At 47.0% G+C, this 26,431-nt stretch overlaps 12 protein-coding genes across 12 annotated transcripts; 5 read left to right on the top strand and 7 right to left on the bottom strand.

The window, feature by feature from the left end:
• Positions 1-1,909: 1,909 nt before the first annotated feature.
• On the bottom strand, positions 1,910-2,365 carry FOBCDRAFT_122726 (uncharacterized protein; the record flags this gene model as incomplete). The annotated part of the gene is made up of 1 exon (XM_031180335.2): positions 1,910-2,365. One exon carries the CDS (start codon positions 2,363-2,365, stop codon positions 1,910-1,912), a length of 456 nt encoding a protein of 151 aa, XP_031041103.1.
• A 172-nt stretch (positions 2,366-2,537) lies between these two features.
• Positions 2,538-4,966, bottom strand: FOBCDRAFT_246375 (C2H2 type zinc finger domain-containing protein; the record flags this gene model as incomplete). Its single annotated transcript, XM_059610766.1, has 3 exons — positions 4,828-4,966; positions 4,202-4,772; positions 2,538-2,627 (listed from the first exon to the last, which is right to left on the bottom strand). The coding sequence occupies exons 1-3, from the start codon at positions 4,959-4,961 to the stop codon at positions 2,538-2,540; spliced, it is 795 nt and encodes a 264-aa protein (XP_059463706.1). The 5' UTR covers positions 4,962-4,966.
• A 1,096-nt stretch (positions 4,967-6,062) lies between these two features.
• On the top strand, positions 6,063-7,817 carry FOBCDRAFT_194051 (cytochrome P450; the record flags this gene model as incomplete). The annotated part of the gene is made up of 5 exons (XM_031180332.2): positions 6,063-6,131; positions 6,223-6,682; positions 6,742-7,397; positions 7,449-7,609; positions 7,664-7,817. The coding sequence occupies 5 exons, from the start codon at positions 6,063-6,065 to the stop codon at positions 7,815-7,817; spliced, it is 1,500 nt and encodes a 499-aa protein (XP_031041100.2).
• Positions 7,818-7,946: 129 nt separating this feature from the next.
• On the bottom strand, positions 7,947-8,678 carry FOBCDRAFT_234879 (uncharacterized protein; the record flags this gene model as incomplete). The annotated part of the gene is made up of 2 exons (XM_031180331.2): positions 7,947-8,067; positions 8,119-8,678. 2 exons carry the CDS (start codon positions 8,676-8,678, stop codon positions 7,947-7,949), a joined length of 681 nt encoding a protein of 226 aa, XP_031041099.2.
• Positions 8,679-9,393: 715 nt separating this feature from the next.
• FOBCDRAFT_234878 (uncharacterized protein) lies at positions 9,394-10,421 on the bottom strand (the record flags this gene model as incomplete). Its single annotated transcript, XM_059609993.1, has 3 exons — positions 9,394-9,653; positions 9,741-10,115; positions 10,238-10,421. 3 exons carry the CDS (start codon positions 10,419-10,421, stop codon positions 9,394-9,396), a joined length of 819 nt encoding a protein of 272 aa, XP_059463705.1.
• A 706-nt stretch (positions 10,422-11,127) lies between these two features.
• On the bottom strand, positions 11,128-11,445 carry FOBCDRAFT_234877 (uncharacterized protein; the record flags this gene model as incomplete). The annotated part of the gene is made up of 1 exon (XM_031180329.2): positions 11,128-11,445. The coding sequence occupies one exon, from the start codon at positions 11,443-11,445 to the stop codon at positions 11,128-11,130; it is 318 nt and encodes a 105-aa protein (XP_031041097.1).
• Positions 11,446-11,904: 459 nt separating this feature from the next.
• On the top strand, positions 11,905-16,492 carry FOBCDRAFT_172527 (uncharacterized protein; the record flags this gene model as incomplete). Its single annotated transcript, XM_031180328.3, is given in 9 exon segments — positions 11,905-12,229; positions 12,285-12,667; positions 12,777-12,804; positions 12,822-12,942; positions 13,634-13,891; positions 13,976-14,907; positions 15,053-15,123; positions 15,426-15,671; positions 15,734-16,492. The coding sequence occupies 9 exon segments, from the start codon at positions 11,905-11,907 to the stop codon at positions 16,490-16,492; spliced, it is 3,123 nt and encodes a 1,040-aa protein (XP_031041096.3).
• A 186-nt stretch (positions 16,493-16,678) lies between these two features.
• Positions 16,679-17,466, bottom strand: FOBCDRAFT_234875 (uncharacterized protein; the record flags this gene model as incomplete). The annotated part of the gene is made up of 3 exons (XM_059609992.1): positions 16,679-16,717; positions 16,810-17,360; positions 17,424-17,466. 3 exons carry the CDS (start codon positions 17,464-17,466, stop codon positions 16,679-16,681), a joined length of 633 nt encoding a protein of 210 aa, XP_059463704.1.
• Positions 17,467-17,927: 461 nt separating this feature from the next.
• Positions 17,928-18,743, top strand: FOBCDRAFT_194043 (uncharacterized protein; the record flags this gene model as incomplete). The annotated part of the gene is made up of 3 exons (XM_059608774.1): positions 17,928-18,025; positions 18,331-18,350; positions 18,553-18,743. The coding sequence occupies 3 exons, from the start codon at positions 17,928-17,930 to the stop codon at positions 18,741-18,743; spliced, it is 309 nt and encodes a 102-aa protein (XP_059466500.1).
• Positions 18,744-18,842: 99 nt separating this feature from the next.
• Positions 18,843-21,770, bottom strand: FOBCDRAFT_234874 (uncharacterized protein; the record flags this gene model as incomplete). The annotated part of the gene is made up of 3 exons (XM_031180322.3): positions 18,843-18,885; positions 18,932-20,285; positions 21,761-21,770. The coding sequence occupies 3 exons, from the start codon at positions 21,768-21,770 to the stop codon at positions 18,843-18,845; spliced, it is 1,407 nt and encodes a 468-aa protein (XP_031041090.3).
• Positions 21,771-22,815: 1,045 nt separating this feature from the next.
• On the top strand, positions 22,816-23,736 carry FOBCDRAFT_234873 (kinase-like domain-containing protein; the record flags this gene model as incomplete). Its single annotated transcript, XM_031180321.3, has 1 exon — positions 22,816-23,736. The coding sequence occupies one exon, from the start codon at positions 22,816-22,818 to the stop codon at positions 23,734-23,736; it is 921 nt and encodes a 306-aa protein (XP_031041089.3).
• Positions 23,737-24,096: 360 nt separating this feature from the next.
• Positions 24,097-25,278, top strand: FOBCDRAFT_234872 (uncharacterized protein; the record flags this gene model as incomplete). The annotated part of the gene is made up of 2 exons (XM_059609991.1): positions 24,097-24,316; positions 24,395-25,278. The coding sequence occupies 2 exons, from the start codon at positions 24,097-24,099 to the stop codon at positions 25,276-25,278; spliced, it is 1,104 nt and encodes a 367-aa protein (XP_059463703.1).
• Between the last annotated feature and the right edge of the window lie 1,153 nt (positions 25,279-26,431).

Here is a 26,431-nt window from a genome sequence, read left to right as displayed (position 1 = left end):
GGTAGCCAGTTCATTATCTGACGCTATTGCTAGCTCTTCTTAGGCTTTAAGCATATGATTGATTGTCTGGAATGTTACGCCAGGGGCCGCCAAACCAGGGGACCAAAGACTGATATACTTCTATTTCAACAACTAGGTCTGTCTCGACAGATTTAGTACAGTCTATCTGAGTAGTAAATCCGTAAGCAACTGATCTATCTTCTTCCTTATTATAGAAACCAAAAAAACTGTCAACTCTCCTGTGGCTCATTGGTGAATTGGTATGACACAACCACGTATTAAGGAATAGTTGCTACGCAGTCAGCAGTGGGATAGCTGAAAGTGGAAGCGCAGAGCCACCTACGACAACAGGGGGACACTTGGTCCCCTGGTATAACTATGCCCTAACCCGTATTGCAGCCGAGATTCCCGAAGTCACATCATCACAATCAGGGGCCTAACCGTTATTGCAAACGGCTCTGATCTATTGAAAGTTTGTTCCTTGACTTCATCATCAATAGGGCGGCTGTTGGGGCGTATGATTGGGTGCCGGTCGCTGAGATGCGCCAACATCTGTGCCGAAGATCCGTGTCCCGACGATCTGGTACATGGCGCTAAAGTAAGTTCACTTCTCCATGACTAAGTTACTGAGATTCTCAACGCAATGGTACTTCTCAACAATCTGAAGCTAACGTCTGCGTCGTGAAGGAATATGGGCTTGATTAAAGGACTATAGACCTCTTTTGCTTGAAGGTAGAAAGGGTCTTGAGCAGCTTGATGATTGTTATATTAGAGCTTTGTGACAGGGTTGCGAAAGAGGCCGGAGTGGTTGTGCTAGATGCTGATTATCATAAAGCACCAGCGCACCCATATCCAGCTCCCGTGGAAGACATAAAGGATATCTTAAAATGAACTAAGTACCAGACCCAGCGTTCTAACAAAAATTTATGTTGGAAGGGGCTGATTCCAGCTGGTGGACTGGGGATGTCAGTAGGGCGAGATACCGGGGGGGGGATGTACACTTTCCCTGGTTGAGCATCTCGTCGATTGAAGGGATTGAATGCAGTGTAGGATCTATTGAGGATGGGTCCAAGCTTGGGGTGAATCTCTACATCTTACAGGATAAGCATTGGCTTGCGTTCAGCATCTGCCGCGCCTCCAAGACAGACGCGATCCAGGCCTTTGAACAGCTGTAGTGGCGATGTCCGCTCCTCAGCGGGGAGCTACACTGAGAAAATCTGATGCCCAGCCAGCCCCGTTCACAACGGCCTGAACTTCATTTCCGCAATGTGACGAGGCTTCAATTCGATCACGTCCAATATCCTCGCGTCCATAATCCTGTATAGGTTCAAAGCCTGGCTCTAAGGATTGACTAAATCACAAATTGAGACTTAAAGACTGGCATCTAGAGTTAAACATCTGTGCTGAGTGGCATTGTGGCTAATGTGAACCGTAGCTGAACGGGTCTCGGCGTCGCCATCCGAGGTATAGTCTTGATAAGTCTTTCGTCTAAGGATGTCAGATCGCCACTGTTGGAGGAACAAACGTGAACTAGATTAGATAGCCTTAGGGGGGCGCCGTGCCGTGCCCAGTGGTACGCTGAATTGAAAGCTTAGCTGGGCATGGGCCTCAGCTTTGGGGCTTTATCTGCTTCAGCTGCATATCATTCACGCAATTAGTGTTAGGTGAGACGGGATGAGCATCAATTGCATGAAGTATGAAGAGTTGATCTCTAATGCATTTGAGGTGTTGTACAGGGAGCCTTTTCCCCGAATCGCATTCTCGCTCTTCGCGTTTAAGCATGCAGCTCTTTCTGGAAATCACCACATCACCCCGATATTTAAATAGCAATGCAAATAAGTATATCCCACTTTAGCGGTCATTCCTATGAGAGCATCTCAAGCCTAGCTAACTCAGGTGCATGCCATTCTCAGGTTTCCAACTTCTTCGCAATAGCCTCCATGGCAGTGTTGTACATGTCCTCGATAAACACCTTCAGGTTGTCCCGTTCGGCTCCGTCAGGGAAATCTGTCTCGCCAGACCATACTATCTCTGTCGAGTTTTCGTCAATGGAGCGAAGCTCAAGGGTTGAAAATGATTCAGTGTTGCCGATGTTTTCGTTGAAGATTTGCCAACGGAGTGAATGAGTGGCCGGGTCAGCGCTTATAAGTTTTTCGCGTACGGGGCTCTCATCCCAGTTATCTTTCCCTTTCGGACCATTGCCGAACCAGAGGGAGCGGACAGCGCCAACGCCGAATCCTTCGAGCGACGACTTAGTTACGTTTGGAAACCAAAGGCTCTCCCCACCGAAGGAGGCGACGATACCCCAAACCTGCCCGATGGGCTTATGGATGATGCGAGTGGCGTGAGAAAGTGCGGCAGGCATTGTTGATGGTAGTATGCGGTGAGGTGTGCGTCGTGATTGGTAGCGACTTGAATCACAACAAAGATTTTATTAAAGTGATTGAATAGAGGTTATAACAACGGGATAACATCTCTATTAAAAGGCATGTAGAGCCGTTAATATCCAAGGGGTTAAGTTTAATAATTAGCTTAGCTTAAAACATTGGATGGGATACCGGATGGGATACCGGATGGGATTCCGGAGAAGATAATATGCCAGATTTGTCAGTAATATGTCTATATAGCTAAGTCTGAAAGTATTAAATGTAGAAAGTTCTAGACATCATAAATCAGACTATTTTGCCTATTTATATCTATTGAAATACAGCCTTCAAGTACACAAACAAATCCAACAAGCTGAGATATTTTCAATTCACAATCCTTGTATTCGTTTATCAACATGAACACCACTAAAGTCATCACTGAACATTCCAGCGTCGTTAATGCTCCAGCGACGAAAGTCTGGGGTATTTTGGCATCTTGGGGCTGTGAGAGCCTCTGGATGCCCAATTGTACCTCGTCAAGCCTTCAGGGGTTTGGCATCGGCTCCGTCCGCCATCTCGACTTAACTACACGACCAGGTATCACGACCAAAGAAACTCTGGAGGAAGTCAATGCAGCCGAATACACCTTGCGCTTCCGAGTCGACATAAGCACTGTCAAAGATGCCGATCAGTTTGGGACCGTCAAGCTCGAACCTCTCAGCGATAAGCAGACTAGGGTTGTCTGGAAAGGCGAATCGAGTTTGGAAGACCCCGGTTTAAAAGATACTCTGGATGCACTGTACGAGGGGTTCAACAACGCAATCGCCAACTTGTTGGAGAAATAGGCTAGCGGAGGAAACTGTATGGGGACAATATGGGACTCAGTTTTGATTGCAAGACAAGAATAAAGATAAGCTTGATGTTTCAGGAGAAAATACGAAGGTTGAGCAGGCTTATATTCAATCAACAGTAGACGCCGGTATGCCCTGGAAGCTTTCTGAGCCAAAATCATTAATTTGTGAAACGAAATTGGGATCATCATCGCTTGTCCTTTCCAGCCAAAGCCACAAAGTGACACCGAGCCCTGGTTGCACCTCATCAACCGGTTCTAGTGGTTTGTTGTCTCCGCTCATGACCGCCATTTGACACATATCGCTGATAAGCTGCCCGCCGCCAGCGGTTGATATTGCGTTGCTATCGGTAGCCCCATCACTGGGAAAGGATATTGGCCGCAGGTCCCATAATGCAAGCGGCATGGGAAGTTCAGTACGGAGCAACGAAGGCTCCACAAGTCCCGAGATTCTATGCCATGGATACCTGGCTCGACAGAAAACCTGAAAAAAAGCGTGAAACTTGAAATGGAATAAAGCCAGTCTACATGGCAAGTAGCAGAACGAGTGAGATGAGAATTAACTTTGCGGGCAGTTTTTGGACATGGTCGCGTACCGTTGATAGGAATCTCTCAGAGTTAGCGGATCTAAATGTTGCCAGTCACAACGAATGCTTGCAGCATTAATTCTACTCTGGTCGTAGATACCGGCAAGCAAGAGCACTCTCGAGAGCATAGAGTCGATCATGAGACCTGTTGCAAGGCCATATTCTGTCAGGCGAGGAATCATTATGGCCTGCAGCAGAATCGCCTGAAACTGGGGTAGATGCTCGGGTTCGGGGGCAAGGCGTCCCGCCTCACCCATGGTCATAAATGCAGCCTAAGAACCTATTAGCAAAAATAATCCCACCCAACTGTAAACCTTCCAAACATCAAGAGAAGTTAACTGATGGGTCCGTGTTGACCAACACCGGGAGAACTCGTTTCCTACGGGTGGTAGACTTACCAGTGCGTTGCCGGATTGATGAAGAAAACCTTCGAGGGTCTTTTTCGCCATGTTTTGTGCCTCAGTATTATCTGTCAAGTACAAACCAATAGTGACCACGGTCTTCACGAGCACTTGCGGCACGTTTCGCAAACGGATGCTCTTCTCATGGACGATCGGCCAATGATGGTGGAACTTCTCAAAGTAGACCGCGATCAATTTGTCATACATGGCAACTTTACCCGGACATTCCGGTGCTGGGGCAGTGAGTGCCGTGGAATGCTGCTCATCATTCGTGAGGCCGCACGGGTCATCTTCGTCGACGCATTCTGAGTCCTCCATAAAGGAAGGCTCTGTTGATACATGAGCAGATGAAGCTGGCGCCATGGAGGTAGGGTGTTCACGGGGCTGTTGTCGCTTGTTATTTGGAACGTGCCAAACACATGTTATCGATTTCGCCACGCAGCCCGAGCATGCTGGGCTCTGGCCATCGCACCTTACCTTGGCCCGGCGACATGGCAGACAGGCTTGGGGAGCACGGGCAGATGGGAGAACTACTCCGTGTAGAGCCATGTGATGACGAAGAGTATCTCTATTCATCCAGCATGAGACACTAAACTAGTCATTGAGGGAAGGGGGTCTAATACGTTCGAGATAGTCTAGAGCCACATTGTTCGCATGTGAACTCTTTTGGCCGCTCATGCGATATTGTATGCCGTTTCAAGTGTTCCTTCCGTAAGTATGTACGATTACAGCCGGGATATTGGCAGGAGAATGGCATTTTTAAAAAGGAGGGAGATAAGGCGAAGAATAGAGAAGGGGAGAGTTGCGCGGTTGAGTGTTTAGTGAGAGTAATGAAAGCGGTCTGCCTTGGCAGAAAAAAGGATTATCCAAACGGCATCCCCTGTGTTATCTAGCAATTATAAATTACTTTTAGTAGGAAATAAAAAGATACTAATATAATTTAAGGCAGTTAAAAAAATCAATTAACTCTAGTTTATTTATACTAGTTAAAGAGCCTTGGTTTTTTTTTTTTTTTAAATAATCTTAATCTTCTTCCTATATCCTACTTTAAAGGCATGTTTTAATTAATTTATAGATCTGTTTTAGAGTTAAGGCCTAAGCTCCGTGTGAGGTTGAGTAGGTTTTGAACTTTCCTGGTAATAACACTGCTGGGATGGAACTTTATACCTAATTTTCATTGAGTACTATTAAAGTTTAAGCTAGTTTTCAGAGAGGACGATCCTTGTGACGGCCTTAGTAAAGTTGTAAGGATATAGTAGTTAACTTTGTTGAATACTATAATACTTTATCTTTCTCTAGTCTTAACCAGCCCTGGTCTCGGAACGAGTCTTAGGCTTAAACACGGCTAATATTATTAGTGGGTGTATGTGTGTGTATATTCTAGGGAAATTAAGAAATAGGCAACTAATATATACCCATAAGACCCAGCGTGGCAACTTAACAACTTAACAACTTAACAAGTTTGCATTGCTAAATTCTTTTGTACTTACAACTGGCATAGATACATATGAAGAACTAACAGTTTGCTATAACCAGGTGAGCATAACATGTGAAAGGCAGAGGGCAAGAGCAAAGTTTATCAATTGAGGGTATTGAGCATCCGATGTTGCCGAATGCAAAAGAATGAGCCAATCAAACCACAGCACCAGACCCCAAATACCACCACGGGGTAAAATCGGCACTCATTCCGATGAGAGCATAGTTGTTGTATTTAATGACAATGACACTCCAGAAGACATCCATTCATCTTGGTCGCTCTGACCTCTGAATCCTAATTGAAGCATCCTGTCGGTGCTTCATTTATTATTGCACCAACAGTAGCAGCAAGGTCTTTCTGCACAGGACGAGACATACCATCATGTCTATTGCAGAATCAGTGTATGGGCCCTTTAGTGGTCAAGGACTAATTTTTGGAATATTGCTGCTCGTAAGTTCTGATATCCATTGTAGCTATATATTTAGACTACGCATCTGTGAGCCTAACGGTTCAAAGTTGACTGATACATATGCCTTTCCAGACTCTCTTCCAGATTGTGCGCTACTCTACCTCCTTGATTCGTGGTTTCCCAGGCCCACCTCTGGCGAAGCTATCATCCTTCTGGCTCGCATCACGATGTAAAAATGTTCAACGCTCTGATGAAGTACTGAAATTGCATCAAAAACACGGAGACTTCGTCCAAATCGGGCCCAATCATGTGTCTATCAGTAACCCTACTGCAATTCAACAGATATACGGCCATAAAACTGGATTCGTCAAGGGTCCCTTTTACGACGCGTTCCACCAGGTGACGCCAGTTGTCTTCAACACCAGAAATGTGGCAGAGCACACACGAAAGAGGAAGTATATTAATCCAGCATTCTCCGCACGCGCTCTATCGGACTTTGAGCCTTACATGGATGCCGAGATTGTTGGGTGGAAGCGCCAGCTACTCAACATATCCAACGGATCAAACCCGCAAGTTGATTTTTCTGTCTGGAGTGAGTGCACTGCGATCGATAGTGAGATGATTATCTACTAACATCGTGTGACAAAAAAGCTAATTATCTCGCCTTCGATGTCATTGCCAGCTTTGCGTTTGGCGAGCCTTTTGGCTTCGTTGAAAAAGGCAAAGATGACTATGGTCTCATCAAAATCATCGACACGCGTGGCGAGTTTATGAACGCGCTTGGATCTCTTTCGCCTTTCCTGAGATCTGTGATGAGGTATAATCCTTTCGACTCATTCTGGAAGAATGGCTTCCATGCGTCAGCAGGCCTTGCAAAGATTGGAAAAGAAGCATTCATGAAGCGAAAAGCCTCTGCAGATAATAGCCGAAAGGACCTATTAAGCTTCCTGTTCAACGCGAAGGATCCAGAAACAAAACAGCCCATTCCAGATGATGAAATCATAGCTGAGTCGATCAGCTTCATTGTTGGCGGCAGCGATACGACGAGTAGCACCATGACCAACTTTATCGACTTTGTGGCTCGCGATGCGGACTTGCAGCGGCGCATTCAACAAGAAATTGATACAATCTTCCCTGGAGAGCCCTCTGATGACTGGGTGCCCGGTGATAAGAAGTTAAACGATCTATCCTTACTGATTGCAACTTTGAGGGAAGTCATGCGCTTTCGACCTACCAGTGCCACAGGTCTAGAGCGAGTGACACCGCAAGGTGGAAAGACCATAGCTGGACAGTTTATACCAGCAGAGGTAAGTGAACAATATTAAACAGGCGTCGGCCTTTGCTGATCACAAGTCTAGACATTAGTTAGCGTCCCAACCTTGGGCATCATGATGGATCCGCGAATCTTTGAGTCCCCTGAGACATTCAGACCAGACCGATGGCTTGAGCCAGGTACAGAGAAACTCATGGAATTCTTCTACCCATTTTCAACAGGACCGAGAGCATGCATTGGAAGAAAGTTAGTCCTCCATGATCCTGATCAGTGACTTGCCTACTAACTAATGACTCCAAGTTTCGCCTGGATGGAGATTTTAAAGGCAGTTGTGGTTGTCTTTAAGCTATTTCATGTCCAAAGAAGGAATGATAAGCCCACAGTGGTCAGAGAAGGATTCTTCAACAAAGCTGTTGAATGTGAAGTGGAGATTCACAAGAGACGTTTCAGTTAGGCTGTATGAAAGGTAATTCAGCTTTAATTCAAGGCTCAAGTTATGTGCTAGAGATGATGTTATACGCTAATTAAACCACCACCGAATCCATTCCGCCAAATGAATGCTACACTGAAAGTGGACATGGCTCTAGTAAGCAGCTGTTCCGTCTCTGTCAACATGAGCTTCCTTGACATGCTGCTCCTTGACGCGATGCTCCTTGTAACGATCCCGGACTTCATGGAATGCTGCAGTGATAGCATGGAGGATTCTGTAACAGGTTAGCTGCGGGACTTGAAAAGCGTTCATGAGTGTCACTTACGTGCTGACGATGGCGAGAATGAATGTACCCCAAGGCAGATTGCAGCTGTCATCCGACGAGTCCGCATTGATTCCAAAGGTGCTTGAGAAACCTTCAGTCCGGTAGCAATGACGTGGGCCAGCCATGCCACCATTGGGGCGAGTAAGAACAGAGACAGCTATGAAAGCTCCGACGAAAGCAATATCCAACAGCACCCAAAGCCAGCGAAGCCATCTTGGACCACCGCCCTTGAGAAGCAGTGACATCAGCATAGCAACGAGGGTGTACAGAACAGCAACTGCCAGGATGCCTTCAACAGCGCCATAGGAACTGTTAACGCCACGACGCGTCTTGATGGCATTGACAAGGTTATAGACCTTGCGGAGACGGACTGAGAAGAGTCCAAGGGAGATGACGGCGGAGAGGAATTGTGCAACGCGTGTAAGGCGAAGGAACCAGCGATAGAGGCGGGAATGTTTGAGTCTGTCTGGCACCCAGCGGGTCAGCAGACCTGTTTCGCGACCACGATCATAAGTGGTGCCGTAGTCGGTGGGAGCAGCGCGATTGTCGTAGTGAGCCATTGATGCGGTAAATATGCTGACGCAACGGTGTTGGAATGGGCTCGCTAGTTGACGAGTATATTTGATGGAACTCTGAAATAGATGAGATGGACTCTTTTTCCTGACAATGATGCTTATTTATAATTTTCGTAATCTATGCGAGACGTCATAATGTCATGCAAGTCAAGGCATCACATTCCCAGCCCTGTGACATGGCCAGCCCGTCACCGTCGTTATGGATCAGAGTTTCAGCCTCTAATGACATCTCAACCACTAAATTTGCTTCCTGTGTTCAATTCGATCAGCCAAGACGTGGGAACTACCTTGTTTTTATTTCTCTTCCCCTTGGACGTGCCATGGCTTGAAGTCCACTTTATCTGGAAGAAATGCTCCGGGCCGGTGCCGAAGGGCTTGGCTTACGATTTACAGAGTCACCGGTGACGATTTTCCCGATCCGACACTTTAAAACCGGATATTATTAGAGTAGAGCTAGGCCCGGATCGCAGATCTTTCAATGAATCGTCCACTCAGAATCTCCAACATGTTGCCTGTATAAAGCCTTGTACAGAGGCAATGAGATTGAAAGGCTTGTCGCTGGAAGAGGTGAGATGACGTTGATTCAAACGATTCTTCGCTGTGTTTTGTTTTCACTTGGTGAACTTATGTATCTCTCTATACCGGTAATGACTGATATTTACAAAGATATGTGACTCTCAGAGGCAATCCAGGAAGTCACTTAAGATATCCTCCTCTCTCGCAAGACACTCTCGGCTCGTTTAATAAGCCCATCCACATTGGAGACATCCCTCCCTTTTACTGCTTGGTCTTCACCCTTCACCAACTTCTCTCCTTTTGGTGAGATAAGTCGAATCTTGTATCGTAGCTCATTCCACGTTGAATTATGACAGTACGCAAATATTCTCTCATTCACAAGCGAAGGAAGAGCTACTGCAGCGACCAAAAGACGTGCCGCATCTTGGACATCAGTGTAGTATGCTATGAGATGTGTTAGTCTATATCACTAGTAATGGCCGATGAGGGTTGAGTGCCTACCGACTTGACCAAATACCTTATCTCATTCACCCTCAGCGGCCCCTTTCAACATGCGGAGGGTAGAGGCAGTGTTTTCTGGATCTAAAGCCCTTCCAAACTGTCCATCCGGTACCACACAGTTTGCAACAAAGGGAGGCTGATTCGTGCCAACCGAAGACCAAAATTCCAATCCTGCCAAAGCCCGACTGGCACTGTAGACGTCCATAAATCTATCGAGGCCATCGACATACGGCTCACAACAGGCCTTCCTGATAGCCTCACAGTTGAATATGCTTGAAATGACATGGTGCGGGTGGTTGTAATTGATAGACTCAACTGCCTTGGAGCTTGAACTGAGAACGTAGCGCTTCACTCCAGGGCGGGCTGCAGCTTCAAGCCTATTGATTGTACCTTTAATCACAGGCTCTACCACCTTTGAAGGGTCCGCATTCTGTATGGTCGGTGTTGAAACATAGATAACACCCTTGGCGCCTATGACACCCTGGTGAGCCCCGGCCGCGAAAGAGCAGAGAAGGGTGTCCTCTCACCTTTGAAGGCTTCATCAAATGCCCCTTCAGCTTCAAAATCAGACATGTGAACCAGCTCAAACATGTTTGGCCACTTGATATCAATTAGGTTATACATGCACTGTCGATTTTCCTGCACGTCTCTCTCAGTTCCTCGGACGAAGAAGCCTGCCTGGAGGAGTTTTTCACAAGTCTCAATCCCCATGTAGCCATTGGTACCGATGACTACAACGGTGGAGCCAAACGGAATTGCAGGATGACAGATACGCATCTTGATAGCTTGAGTGAAGATGTAGAAAAATGGAGTGAATTGCCTTGACATCGAGAGTTTGTTGCACTGTCATGTAATCATATATAATGCATTTTATATGAGCTCTCCGTCAAAACGAATCATAGGATATTATAAATCTCGCACAGTTTAGTATTATTCACCTTAGCTTTATAATTGCGATATCTTGTAATGTGAAAGCCCAACATAAGAGTCAACTTCTAAGCATGATCACGGATGAGGCTAGCGTTACGCGCATGTCGCGATAGTGGTGGAACCCCAAGATCAGGTTATAAACCGCCACAAGGGAGCATTAATTTGTCCACTCAATCTTTCAAACCATCTTCAGAGTCGTGCAGGAAGTTCATGTGCTTTTGTGATTACAAGCATGCCAAGATAACCCACCATATACAACAGAATTGGCGATGAAGGTTGGAAGGTTTATTGAAACTCAGAGCAGGATCTACTAAAGCCCGACTGCGGTTGGGAACATTTGAAAAGATCTAATATTTATAACATATATCATTTCGCAGGATCTGAGCCAGTGATAGGACACGTTTCAATGTTGTGATTCCTTTGATACAGAGATGTCTGTCTCAAGGCCCGGCTGCGCGCTATAGAGAGCCGTTGTTTCGGGCGTGACTCAGGCCGCGACTTTGCCCAGAAGGAAAATGGCGTCCTTGTTGCTGAAGTTGGCCACGTCCCCCATTATCTCGGCGACCTCAGGCCCTGCAAAAGCAATCTTGACCTGGCTTTCATCCTCCCATTCGACGATGGACCCAAATGCGTATGGGCTGGGTGAACCGTCTAGCCCATTCGTGAATTGTGTAGCCGACCAGCTTTTGACACCATATTTACCCCATTTCTCTTGGATAAGAGGCATGTGTTTGGATACATAGTAGTCAAAATCGTATTTAGCATCCGGCTCGTTGGGAAAGAGGACAGTGACGGTGAAGGTCATGCTGACAGTGATTTTGAATGCGGCTTGAGGTGAAGAAACTGTTGTTGGGTTTTGGTATGGTGTATGGAGCTGATGGTGAGGCAGAGCAGGTAGAACACTCATGACAGGACAGCAAGTCTTTATGCTTGAGCAATTAGATCTGGCGGCTATCGGCCATGCCTTACCCACGGCGTTATCGGGTATACTTGTCATCATCAGACTTAAGGTTTAATATGGCCCACTTCGATCGTATAGTGTTACAAATCACGGTTCGACAACATTAGCGAGCTAACTGACGTGGAATCATCAGTTGGCACAGCGCACTAGCCTTGCGAAGAGTACTACTTCACTCGGCAAAAGTGTGTTGAGCTGGCGACTCATATATGAGAGCATTCTCTGCCTCTGTAAGTTCTATCTTCACTTACGTTCTCATAGCAGCAAGCGTCCTGAACAATTATTTTTCTGTTTTCATCCCTCACCATGTCAACGGGCCAGAAGCTTTTGGTTGTCCTTACATCGCAAGATGTCCTTCCCACACGGGCCAACATGAAAACGGGATGGTATCTTCCTGAGCTAGTTCACCCATACAACGACTTGGATGGCCACGTAGAACTCGTTGTGGCTTCACCTAAGGGAGGGGAAGCTCCTGTTGATCCCTATTCCATCGAGGATTCTAAGAATGATGAAGCTTCTCAGAGGTTTTTTAAAGAAAAAGGGCATGTCTGGAAGAATACGCAGAAGCTCGAAAGCTTCCTTGGCAAATCTGCCGAGTACGTCGGAATATTTTTCGTTGGAGGTCATGGACGTGAGTTTTCTCCTCTTTGACCACCGTACCTCAAGACACTTACATATTATCCTAGCCATGTTCGATCTCGCCGTAGACCCCACGTCTCACGCTCTGATTCGTGAATTTTACGAATCCAACAAGTTGGTCTCTGCTGTTTGCCACGGGCCAGCTGCTCTGGTCAACGTCAAGCTGTCAGACGGAACCTACATGGTTCAGGGACAGACCGTCACGGGATTCTCCAATGCCGAAGAGGATGCGTACAAATTCACGGACGCAATGCCGTTCTTGCTCGAAGACAAGCTGAAGGAACATGGCGGGCAGTATGAGAAGGCGGATCAGCTCTTTGGCGTCAAGGTGGTTACCAGCGGTAAGAGCAAGAACTTGATTACTGGTCAGAATCCTCCCAGCGCTGGAGTCATTGGCAAGGTTTTGTTGCAGGCTATTCAGAAGGGCATGGTTTAAGCTTTGGTGAGACTAGATAGCCTGCGTTGCTACAAACCCTTTTTGTATCACTTTAGAACATTTGTGCATGCGTGGAGAACAAACCATTCGGCATTGCTCGTAGATTCAGGCTGCGATTCGTAAAACTGCTAGTTAACAGTCAAGGAAGTGTCACTAAGCTACGTCGCTGATGCGGGCCGTGTTCAAGCAAACACCCGCATTTGGTGCGTCCAGCAGATTCAAAAGTACCCAAGCATGACCAACATTGATACGAGACTTCTGGCTGTAAGGTTAGGTTGGGTGGCTAGTTTTCGCCTGACGACTCGACTTCATATGACACAGCGAGATCACAATTCAGACGTTATACTAACCGCTTATACGGACCAACCATACAATGGCGGTGAACGGAAAACCTTCACGAAGAACATACGACTTCAAATGTTCTACCATTTTCTCTTGATCAAAGAATCCCGCCCCTGTCTTGGACGCTGCCAAGGAATTCGAACTGACATTTGGAGGTTGAGTGATTGAGTTTGGGCTGTGCCGATCTCATTAACCTCTTATGGCTAGCCATCCGGAGTAGGTCAGAGGGCTTATCTGCAGCTCCACATACTAAGCCTCTAGCGGTTAACATTGTGCTTCAGCCTTGTCTTGACGCGCAACCTCTATTGTGAGCGGAGATATTGCATAATCTCGACTGGATAGACTTCTTCTTCCTCTTCCTCTTTGGTAGCTCATCACATCCTCTGCGGTTCCTGTGATACGGTCATTTCAGCTGAAATCGAGTCCTAGCACCTCAATCTGTCCCTATTACTGCCAACGACTGGTTCCCTCTCCGGGATTCTCTTCCGGCACCAATCTAGAAAGAAGCCCTGAGTGGGTACGCGCAGTCATCCAACATGGTTAACACCGGCCGACCCTCAATGGACTGTCTGCCCTGTAGACGACGGAAGCTCCGAGTATGCCTATTGGTCATTTCAGGTCTGTACCAGAGTGGCTGACATCTGACTCTAAGTGCGACCTAAAACCGGAATCCTGTGGCCAATGTCGCCGAGCCAACATCTCATGCCATGGCTACCGTAATGTCAAGGACTTGGCGTTCCGTGACCAGACACGTGTAGCCAGGCAAAAGGTGGTGGCCCGCCAAGGATATGCCTATCAGCTCATTACTTTCCCTTCGCCGATGCTAGACCTAAATCTGGACGTCGAGGCGCGGTGCAGAGATACGTTTTTCCTGCTGTATGTTACCGGTCTATCACGGAGTTGCTCCTCTCTCCCACCGCTATACAACCAGGCCACAATCTCGAAACATCTTGCATACAGTGTGAACGCAGTCAGCCTTGCGTTCTCGGCAGTACAGTTCGACAGCCGAGAACTAATCAGTACCGCCTTCAACAGATACTCGGCTGCCATAGGGAATCTGAGACATTCACTATGCGAGCCGAACGTGTTTATCGGTGATGAAATTCTGCAGTCAATACTGCTTCTTGATCTATTTGAAAAGCTAGCAGCACCGAGCCTTGGCATGCCAGGGCCTTCAATGACCCACATTCGAGGGGCAATGTCAATCATCGAGTCGCGGGGAAAGTTGAACTTTGCAAGTGCTTTATCAACTCAAATCGCCAGAAACATTCTATCGCACTTTGTAATTAGTTGTGGAATAACCAAAACTTCTATCCTTGACTCGCAAGTCGCCGTCTGGAAGGATCTTTCAGGACTGATCATGGATAGTAAATGGGATTATATGAGAATCCTAGTGGATATTGTCAACTTGAGGGCCATGTTGACCAAGGGAATAATGGTTGATCACAGCAAGATGAATGGAAGGGTGTTCGACATAAAATGCAGGCTTGAATACCTTGCAGATTCATTGGAAAGGTCTTGCGGGCCTGTTGTCGTCCTCTTAGGCGATTGGCAAGCCTTGGACGGAGAATACGATGTCTACCCGAACCACTTTACAATGCAACTGCATAACGCTGTCCGGATGATGCGTTTAGAGATGGAAGGATTGATAAGGGATAGATGCCACGAGCAAAACGGTGATGCGATCAACAAGATCGCGAAGCAAATATGTCGCTCTGTTACGCACTGCATCATGCCACAAGCCCGGTCAGAGAATTCTGAGCCTTTCACGCCGATGCAGAAGCTGGAGTGCAGGATACTGATGGCACCTCTCTACCAAGCTGCTCAGCTGACAACAGACAATTGCGTGCAGGAATGGATTTGGAGAATACTAGAGTACATGGCAGCGAAGGGTAATATGCGGATAGCGGGGGATGTGCTTGACTTGTCGAAGAAACGACTGGACATAGACTATTGGACTATCTGGGCTATGGCAGGATGCTATGCAACAGCAGCATAAGATAGTCTGCAAGCATATTACATGAATCCGGACATTAGCTTTAAGTCCAACCAATACGAGTATTCGTAAACAAGCCTGCCCGGATACCACCAAAGAAATCGGGCCGAGGGTAGTCTCGTTGAGGCTAGTTAGGGTTGGACAAAGCTTATTTATATTCAAAGCTAAAATGGATGGTCCATCTCGGCATTTCCCGCAAACCTAAGGCCGGAATGGGTCTCGACACATGATTCATTACTGTATCGTGGCAGGTATTTAAGTCTGACAAGCCTTGTAGCGAGCCTAAAGTACAACAATCAATCTCCTCAACCATCACCCAGGCGTAACGTTATCGCATCCTATATTACTCACAATGACTCGAGTTCTCGTCACAGGTATATCTAATCGAGTATTCATCCAAAACTGTCTTTGTAGTTAACGCGCAGTGTAGGTGGCACAGGCTTCGTCGCTGGACATGTGATTGATGTCCTCCTTAAGCGTGGCCATAGCGTCGTGACTACTGTTCGCTCAGAGCAAAAGGCCCAGTCAATCCGCAATGAGTTCCAAGGCGTTGGTGAAGAGAAGCTTGACTTTGCTATCGTCCCTGATATTGCTGCCAAGGATGCCTTCCAAGGCTTGGGCGCATATGGCCTCGAAGCGGCCATTCACGTCGCCAGTCCCGTGAGTCAAGGGCGGATTCATAACTACCTTTCGAGCTTCCGAAATTAACCTTTGTTGTCTAGTTCCACTACAATATCACAGACGCCAAAAAGGATTTGATCGATCCAGCCGTCCTTGGCACAACTTCAGTACTTGATGCACTCCACAAGACTTGCCCCACTGTTCGACGAGTTGCGTTGACGTCATCCTTTGCTGCGATCCTGGACCCTAAGCTATCCTTCACAGGTGCAAAAAAGACCTACACTGAGGCCGATTGGAGTCCTCTTACTATGGAAGATGCTTACTCCAACCCGGGGCTTGCCTACGCTGCATCCAAAGCATTTGCTGAGAAGGCTGCTTGGGATTATATGGCCGACAAGAAACCCGACTTCTCTCTTACAACAATCTGTCCTCCGATGGTCTACGGTCCAGTGAAGTACCCAGTCAAGTCCCTCGACTCCGTCAACACATCCAACCAGCTCCTGGCTGATATCATCAATGGGAAGCATAAAAGCGGTCTTCCTCCAACTCAGCTTCCTCTCTTTGTTGATGTCCGCGATGCGGCATTGGCCCATGTCAAGGCTGTAGAGACGGAAGAGGCAGCGGATAAGCGCATCTTTGTCACTGCCGGGTACTACAGTAACCAGGAGTTATATGAAATCCTGTACGAGAACTTCCCAGATTTGCGGGACAGGCTGCCGGACGAGGCCAATAAAGGAGGCGACCCAAACCCAGCTCTAGATTCCTTTGGCTATGATGTCACTCGGGCAAACACAATTCTTGGAATCGATTGGATACCGTATAAGAAGACAGTCATTGATTCAGCCAAGTCTCTTCTCTGAACTTGACAACAGCATTTATCCGATACAATTTAGTATATTATCTGTCAAATTTCGGGATAAACCATCTTCTGATCTACATACCTGTGCATCATGCACATCACCATGGCAGCTCCTTGTTTTCCCACGAAAGGAACCGTCCTGATGTTGCATTCCTTGTCGCGCCATCTATAACACTGACGATTCCATTTACACCATCCTGCACTGAAACAGGAGCTGCCGATAACCCTGAGCTCTGTGCAGCATGATTCCCCAGCTACTATTAGTCAGACCAAGACACAACGAGAGTGACCGTGCAGTAGATGTATGGGTTTACTTACATCAGTTTGAAGCCATCCAGGATTGATACTGAAGGCCACTAGATCCGGATTCTCGAAGTGTATCCTCCTGGTGATGAAGTTAAGAGCTGCTTTAGACGAGCCATATGCAGTATTTTCGACCTTCAGATTTTCCATGAAACCAAGGCTTCCTGCACCTGAAGAGATGGTCACGAACTTTGGTACTTTTGCGGCGTGGAGGAGGGGCCAGGTTGCTTGGAATAACAGCAGTGGTGCCACGGAATTGATCTTGAAATGATCCATCATCTCCTTGACTGGGGTCACCTCTGCCGTTCCAAAGTACTTCGAGATTCCGGCATTAGCAACGACAAGATCAAGCTTCGTGATACCGTGGTCTCGCTTCAAAGTGCTCATGGCGTCCGGGGCGTCCGTCTCGGAAGCACTATCAATCTTCACCAGGATACATCTGCTGTCGGTACCCTTGGTGACATGCAATAATGCCTTTGAGCTTTCAGCTGTCGGGTCACGAACAGCGGCGACGACAACATGGTCCGGGCGAGCGATATATGTCTCGAAAAGGCCTCTTCCGATGCCTGGAGTTGAGCGTATGTGGTTAGACGAATGGAAAGAGAATTCGGCGCGTCGAGAGAACATACCCCGGTTACAACCAGTAATAAGCACATATGTAGCGTGTGACATGATTCAGGAAGATAAACTACTTATTACAAATGGACGTTGAGACACAAGATGAAGTGGTAATAACAGTGACCTTGGCAGTACCGATTATGTGGGGAAGAAAAGAAAGGGTGCCAAGCACCTGCTTTATATAGCTGTGAATTACGCTATCTCTGCTTAAGGTTCGATCAGCAAGCTACCAACCTGTTCGGTTACTCCCGCACTATAAGGACCCGACTGCACCCGAGGGCAAGGCAAAGTCTGTGTTAGAAAGTTATAAAAGAAGCTTCGTTGAAGAGCGGTGGTAGGAGGGCCTATTCTTGCGCTTTAGAAGAAGTAAATATAAATACCAAGAGTCAGTCCTCTTTTATCTTCACGTGGCATCTTAGATCTTTCACATTTAATGTTACTTAGCTTTGCTTTGTAATTACGATGTTCTTATGTGAAGGCCCTAATAATAACTCGGTGTAAAAGTCAACCTGAGGATGGTAACAAATGGGGTTAGCGTTGCTCGTGTGTTGGATGTCGTACCAGGAGTGGAACCCCAAAATCAGATCAAGGACCATAACAAGGAAGCGTCAGTGTATGCTTGTGAATATTATTAATAAGGCCCATGTTTGAGATGATTTATAGAGTAAATTTTGCGCAAGCTAGAAGGTTAAAGAGGCTTTGGTTTGAAAGACAGAAAGAAATGCAAAATTCATCATCAATGTGCTTGGCAAGATACGTTTTCATGCCCCATGTATATAACATATGAAGACGCCTTTAATAAAGAACATTATCTATATTTGAGAAAAATCCCCAATACTATCGATTTAAACCTGGGCTTCTATCTCCCATCTTGATTAATATATATATATATTAAAATGCCTTCTTATCTGTCAACAGGAGCATCGCGCTGTCTTGGCGTAAGTCTGACTAGATGCTATTCGGTCTACCCTACAACTGACCCCCGGTCCTCTTAGTTTGGTTTTATCCAAGTATTCTCCAGTAACCGTTCTCGCCGCCAAGTTCGCCGCTCGCTACGCGCAAGATGGAGTTCTTTTCATGAGTATCTGTTCTGGAAGTGTCGACAGTGGTTTTATACTTGATAACTCTGACGTTGCACAGTGACCGAAGAGCAGAAAGAAAAGGTGACGAAGCTAGGGAGCAAGTTTGTCAACTATGCCCCGCACTTCACGGGCCCGAGCACCCCTGTAGACTCGGCCAAAGCTGTCTTGAAAGTCATGAATGAGGCCTCTTTGGAAAAAGGCAGCAGTGGGGCTCTTGTCTCGAAATTCGGGAATAAGCAGTGGATGTAGTTAAGTTAGGCGCCTTCGTGTAGCATCTTGTAATACCAATATTATAGAACTGATTATGTCCTTGGCTAGGGTTTATCATACCCACATAGTTGGCTAGAATTAATTCATAAAGGGTTTTGGAGGGGGGGCACGAGCTAAAGAGCTGCCAAGTATGTATTAGTCTATCATATGGTGTTGGTTCCACCTACTCCGAATCTTCAGCGTCTTCGATGTATCCAAATTCTCTTTCGATCTTCTCAAACTGATCTCGTGGGAGCTTTACCCCCTGAAGCCTAGCCTCAGCTCCCTTTCGCCATGGCCTATTAAATAACTCGTGTATTTCATCATATGTCATCTTCTCTACCGCCTTAAGTCTATCAGATATTTCAGGAGATTGTATTCTCCAAGAGTCCCAGAAGACGTAACCGAGTCGCCTAAGTATTGAGTAGTGAGAACCTGTTGGATCGATAGGTAGATATGCCGTTCCCATATTGTCATTCTTTCCGAACAAGATGAAGCCGAGGTTCTCGCGTGATGGATCATCTAGCGAGTCTGTTTCTTCCACAGAGATACCCTGATATTGGTCCTCTGGTGTCCATGCCGTCGAGTGGTTGAGGGCTTCCGGCAGGAACTCGCGGTAGTCCGGAGAGTTCGAACGAATCAACTCGGACCTTCGGTCCTCTGATTTACAGAGCAAATAGATGAAGTCAAGGCCCAGAGAGGTCATGTGGGTGATACTATCCGGGGAACTATATATGCCGTCTTTGGAGAATAACAACAGACTGGTGAGATCTAAGTTTTTGAATTCCCTCATGTCGTCTCGCTTGCTCACCATCTCTTCCTCTTCCTTTTTGTCGGCTTCTTCTCCTGTTTTTGAGTCTGGAGATGATGGCCATACAAGCCCAGGGGCGTTCTTGACAGCTTCAATGAGCTGCTCCTCAAGTTGACTAATATAGCCGCCTGTGAGAAGGGCAAAGTATACTTGGACACAGGCCATTTCCTCTACCTCCCATGGCGTCAGTTGCCTCAAGAATAGATCGAACTGTTCAATACCAGAGAATTGATGGAACAGTAAAGGATGCTCCCATGGTTCAATGTCATGGGGTGCAAAGACGCTGCAGTAGATTTCATATCGTAGAAACGCTCTGTGAAGTCGAGTAGATTCGGAAGATGAAGGCGCAAGTATCGATTCGTCAAACCCAAGTTGCTGCATCTGATGCAAAAACAGGTTGACGAGATAATCTACACGATGGTAAAGTTGGCAAAACGATACAAGATCTGTCCGGTTTGCCGGAAATTTGAATGGCGAAGAGTCACTGAAGTATTCATCCAGGAACAACAATATCTCATCCCTAGTCTGACGTTGAGGGGCTTGCGAAGCAGCGAGATAATGTTTGATCGTCCCACTTGGTAATGCATTTCGCACCACAGCTGAAAGAATGAGATATGGCGTTTGTAAGAAGACTCGCAAACAGGCAGGCGATGCTGCAATCAGGTCGTGGAGACCGCGAGGTGAGTCAACATTTTGTAAGATAAGAGACACCAGTTCTGGTGCTAGACTTTCTAGAGGCATATTGAGAAGAACAATAAAGAGGCTGGAGGTTTGATTTGTCTCGTTGTGATGAATTGTGTAAATCTTCCGAAGAACGACATAATGTGAGGAAAAGGATGAGAGCAAGGCAACTGGAATTGCATGCTCCATGTTGAAACCGTCACGTGAAGATGAGGGGCAAAGTGCTGCTCAGCGCTTAACCCATGTCACATCACCACCAATGAGGTCCGACTATGATAGCCGCTGCCAATAAGTTGGCGCTTAACCAAACAAAAGATTATATTTAGTAAATTGCGATTCTTACCCGCCAGGTCTGAACATCTGGCTTCTTGTCTCAGGTGCATGCAATCACTATTTCGACTGGCGGCTGTACACGGCGCTATCTGTCTGGATTGGCGGCGTTAGCGATGCCAGGCTCAATTATGGGGATCAGGTTCAGTACAGCCTCACCTGAGGAGTCTCCCGGAAACGAATGCAACCTGGTGTTGGTCTGTCATGATTTTCGGACCATGGTGGCAGAAAGGGAATGTCGCGTTTGAGCGGAGGGAAATCATGAGAGTCAATGAATATAAAATGGACAATCAGGACTCAACTATCGACAATAATTCGACATCTTTAAGCATCTCAGTCATTTTCTATTACATCTTTCAGCGAGTTACGCTTATTGTACTACTCTTGTTTCAAGTCTTGTATATTTGTTTGTTTAAGTCATGTCTTCCAACCAGCACAATGTTCAGTCTTATACCAAACTTACCACCAAGGAGTATCAGTCATATACCAATACCCGTAAACAAATATATGGCCAGAATGTGAATACTCGACTACATCCCGCTCCCCAAGCGGAGCGCGATTACAATACCTACAGCCAATGGCGCGAGCAGTCCAACGCCTCGCGAGATCAGTACGAAAAGAGCTTGAAAGAAGCTATTGGCCCAAATGGCAATTTCCAGATGCTGCAGCAGAGGCAGCACCAGGACCTGGTTTTGCCAGCAGCTCAGGCGGCAACTGACACAAACTTGTAAGTGCTATACCCTTCAAGATTAAGATAGCTATCTGTGATATGCAATCTGAACAAAGACATTCAAAAGACTAACACAGAACTCTGTTGTTCGTCCTGCTTAGGCATGCCAGTACTCGCAATGACTTCTTGGATAAACACCCGTATGCATACAAGAATGCGAGAGCAAGAAAGCAGCATGAAAAGCTGGCAGATAACTCTGTGAAAGAGGCAAAACATTACCGTCAAGCCTATGATACGCATTACGAGAAGGCTGGTGCGCCTGCTCCGCCTATAAGGCAAGCCCCGTATGGTACACATGGTTCTTCTACTGCCGCAACTCCAGGCATACCTAGCCTGCAGCCGTCACTACCTGTCCCTCCTCCTCGGCAAGCCGAAAACTCGAGGATCCCCAGTCCAAGTGAGGCTTATGGACAAGCCCCTTACAGGACTCAACCTCCGAGTGTTCCCTCCACGTCCGCCACTTACCGTCAGCCATCGTCTGTGTCAGCCCCGCCTCCTCAGCGCTCCCAATATACCAGTATCCCCACCGCAAGCGAGGCCTACGGGCGCTCTTCTAGTGTTGGTACGCAGGCCGCTTATCGTCAGCCATCATCAGCGTCTGTTACTCCCCCTCGGTGTTCTCAGGATCCTAGAATCCCTAGCCCAAGTGAGGCATACAGGCAAGCGTATTACAGTACCCAAAGTTCTACCAGGACCTCTGTGTCGACCCCTTATGGTCAGCAGCCACCGGTATCTGCTCCTCTCCCTCCTCACCTATACGGACCAAGACTTCCCAGCCCAGAACAAGCCTACGGGAACGATAGCTCTTCTCGAAAAGTGGATCGCCGACAGTAAACCCGCAAGATTGTCCACATAGATCGAGTTCGGAATGTTTTATATCTTGAGATCATGTCGGAATGAAAATTTTGCCTATCGATTTATTACTCTATACGAGTTCGTCGTTATTTGCTAGCTTATATATATAGTCATCGTTGGAGTCATTTAAATTAATCATCACTGCTTGAGTCTATGATTTATTACCTCTATGATGTGCACTTAAGCAACGTGTGCTGAAGTTTATATGGGGTGGACAAGAGCACCTGGGAAACATTACATGTTGTAGATAATGTAGATGATTATGCGGGAGAGAAGCTATGCCTCGCGGTGAAATGAGGGAAAGAAATATGACACAAACTACAGGGTTAGAAGAGTTCATAGAAGACTTTAATCGCTGGGGCCTCTTCTGGCAAATGTTCCAGCACGTCAAGGGTAGCAAGCGTTTGGTAACCAATGAATAATCTTGCGATCGGCCTCCTTGGGGGTTGGTGCCTAGAGCGGTAGCGCGCGGCACGTCATGTTTATCGCACGCGAATGAGTGATTGATTCCCTGTTCCATGATTATCCCCTCAATTAGAAACGTACCAGTCTAAATGCTGAGAAAATCGTATATCTCTCTGCGAGTCCAGCCTGTTCTACTAGGCATTTTCTGTTACTGGCAATATCCTGGCGCTAGCACGAAAGCACTAAGACCTTACAACACAATGGGCGATTTACCTCGTTCTCTCTCTCTGTCGCCGCCTCCTCCGCCAATTCCTGTACCGTGGTCATTTGAAGTTCTTTTCGAGGAGACTTCTGAAGGCCTCCCGGAGCCTCTTCCGTCGCTACAGGATATCGAAAACGCGCCAAATCGCATCGGAGATCATAACAGCAAGTGCATTGTAGCCCTCAATGACCATTATGTGGCAAAGCTTGGAGTTTGCGTTGAGCCCCTCGAGGCCGAAAACATGCGTTTTGTCAGAGAACATACAACCGTGCATGTTCCCAAGGTCTTTGCCGTATACCAGCGGGATATCGGAGACAGACTGAAGAAGACATATATCGTCATGGAGAGGATTCACGGACATACTTTGCAAGACATCTGGGGAGGCCTACAAGCATCTGAAAAAATCAGCATTGCTGCGCAACTTCGATCGGCAATGCAGGCTGTCCGTGAGATACCTCACTCAGGGTATTTCGGGAGTCTGGACGGGTCGAAGCTTCGCGATGAATTCTTTTGGGCAGCAGAGCCAGTACCCGCGATTGATCGGTCATTCGCAACTGAGGACGAATCCTTGAGTGGCGTTATAGACAAGTATCTGTATGAAAGCGGTGAAACAGCACGACAAAGAGTCAACTTTTATCGCAGGGTACTTCCAAGAGTCTTCATGGGGAACGGGAAACCTGTTTTTACACACGGCGGTTTTCAGCGCAAAAACATCATGATTACACCCCAGAACACCGTGGTCCTTCTTGACTGGGCTGCATCTGGCTGGTACCCATCATACTGGGAGTATGCTGTTACGGTGTATGTTGCCAGGAGGTGGGACGATGATTGGCACGTATACATTGGCAAGATCCTGGAGGAATTCCCAAACCATTTTGTGTGGATGCAGACGCTACATATAGAAATGTGGGGGTTCTGAACACGCTCAATTTTTAGTTCCATGGCGATATTTGCGAATTGTCTCAAGGTATAGAGGCACACTAGGTTATATTACAAATAGCTACATTATTCATAACATGACGCTCAGTGATTCGGTCTGTGGAGTGGTGCGCAACGCTTACTCAATTGGTTCGTCCGTTATTCGTCCATAATCGAACGTGCTCTACCATCCGCTTATCAAACAGGGTAGCGTTACGCAATAGATGGAGGCAGAATACTGAGAACCAATACGTATTCGTAAGATGAGTAATTCTGACCACGATGGACGTTTAAATCGTCAACAGGATATAAGAACACCTATGCAGTCAGGGCGTGAATCACTGGTATTCAGCAAGACAAAATGAGCACTCCAACCGATGAGATAACCATCCTGGGGGCCACAGGATGGACCGCCACAATCTGCGCAGAGCACATTACCAAGACCTTCCCAACAAATACGAGGTGGTGCATTGCAGATCGTTCAGCCGCAAAGCTTGAAGCGCTGCGCCAAGACTTACGGGCTATCGATCCAGATCGATTGGGGCCAGAGACTTACGTTATCTCTCAACTTGACGCTGAAGGTCTCGAACCCATTGTCAAAAAGGTTCTGACTAACGGCATCGGACCATATCACTGCCATGGCACTCCCGTCGTTGAAGCCTGTGCCTGTAACGGCACCCATTATGTCGACCTTAACACCGAGACTGCATGGATCGCCGAAATGATTCGTGATTTTAACCAGGTGGCCAAAGGTTCAGGTGCAATTATCATCCCGGCTATCTCGGGATCAAGTGCTCCATCTGATCTCCAAGGCCTACCAATAGCATCTGAAATCGTATGCTCTGGAAAGCTCAACATGCTTGGGATGCAAGGTGGTTCCCTGCATACTGTTCTTGACGTGGCTGAGACTTATGGGATCAATGGCTGGTTGACTTCTGACACCTCGGTCTTGTTGCCAGATCCCAAACATGTGGTCAAGAAAAGCAAGGAACTTCTGGGTCATGGTTACGACCAACATCTTGGACATCTGGCAACATCCTTCGTTGCGTGGGGGAATCAGTCCGTCGTCCAACGATCAGCAGCCTTGAATTCGAAGATTTACGGACAAGACTTCGTTTACAAAGAATACAGCCCAGCCACTGGCCTCATATCTGCACTACTCATGCACATCGTCACAAAACTGGGCATTCTCTTGCTTGCAGTGCCTTGCTTCAGATCCTTCGTCCGTGGCAAGTCTTTCGATCGAGGATCTGGACCCGACAGAGATGAAAGCCACAAGATCGAGAGCGCGGAATGGAAAGCAGTTGGTTACGTGACTGGCAAGGAAGAGCCAGTGGCGTTTGCAAAGTTCAGCTACAAGGGAACGCTGGTTGACATGGCGGCAATTTTAGCGGTGGAGGCTGCAGCGACAATTAATCAGATGAACAAGCCTGAGGCTACTGGTGCAGGACCATTGACGCCATCAACGTTGGGTATCACATTTGTGGACCGATTTCGGGCAGCAGGTTTTGATCTCACGGTCGATGGACTTGAAAGTCATTGATTGAGTTTTGTTCTCGGGTCATATGTATTATCAATTATGACCATTAAACGTAGCTCTAGGGTACCGGATTGGCGGAGAAAATCGGCTGTTGGTTCTCGAGACCCTGATCATGGGTTGCCACGGAAGTGGAGAGCTACCAAGATGGCCGATACCGCATGAAAGCGATTCTAGTGCGAGAAATAAATTATCTCCAGCCTCTCATATTCCGCAACGCCATCTAAAGTACGTGAACCACGAGCACGGCATCCAGTAAACATCCCGAGGGTCCGAATGATCAGCGTGGAAGCTGTCATTAGTTAGGCATCGTCTCTCGAGTAGGGCGTAAATGATCTGATAACCTTATTCATTATCTCGGAACTCGGCACATAGATCAATTATCTACAGCAGCCTCTGGCGTGATAAAAAGCTACTAACCAATAAACTTGACGATATCGGGTTAGGTTGAAGCAGCGTGACAGGGTGATCAAGAGTTATGCATACTGCGAGAGTTATTATTTTACCTCATCTACAATGGTCCAGAATGTTCCCCCATGTGAATGAAACGGCTATGCGAGCCGAAATGGTAGGGGTCTGGAACAGGCGAGGAAGTTAAGATGGCTGTTAGTCACGAAAATGCCGATGAAAATTTCGTACGACGTCGAGAAGTCCCGATGCAAGCCTAATTGAGCTAGCTGTATGCTGTAGTGGAGAGATATCAGGTGTTATTAACCGAGGCGGCTGAGTTGTTTCAGCAATATTACCTCATGACAACTCCTGCAGTGAGTTGAAGTCTAAAGATATCATGTTGAATAGAATACATCCTATGTCTCAGAGATGATCTGCAATCACCATCGTAACAAGGACCAAGAAACACAAACTGTTGCTGGTGATCACGCAGACTATTACCTAAAATTAGGGTAAAAAGCTCTCGTTACACTCGTCAACGGGGATCTCCGCCAAGCCCTTGTCCCACAGTCCATCACATGCTAGTCCTGCCCTAGTCCCTTTTATCAATCAGATCCATCTTATCAATCAGCCAGGACCCCGCGCGATCCGACCAAATTTCCATTTTGGGTCTAGAACACGTGGGATAGCTCTCTTTATCTGATCAGTGGCTGCGGCAGTTCGGCACAGCTAAACGAAAAATTTGCCTGGCTGCATGCAGAATTCCGCT

Source organism: Fusarium oxysporum, chromosome I (assembly GCF_013085055.1).
Source record: "Fusarium oxysporum Fo47 chromosome I, complete sequence".
Lineage (NCBI taxonomy): Eukaryota > Fungi > Ascomycota > Sordariomycetes > Hypocreales > Nectriaceae > Fusarium > Fusarium oxysporum.
The sequence above is the reverse complement of the archived record's forward strand: the minus strand, read 5'-3'. Positions and strand labels throughout refer to the sequence as shown.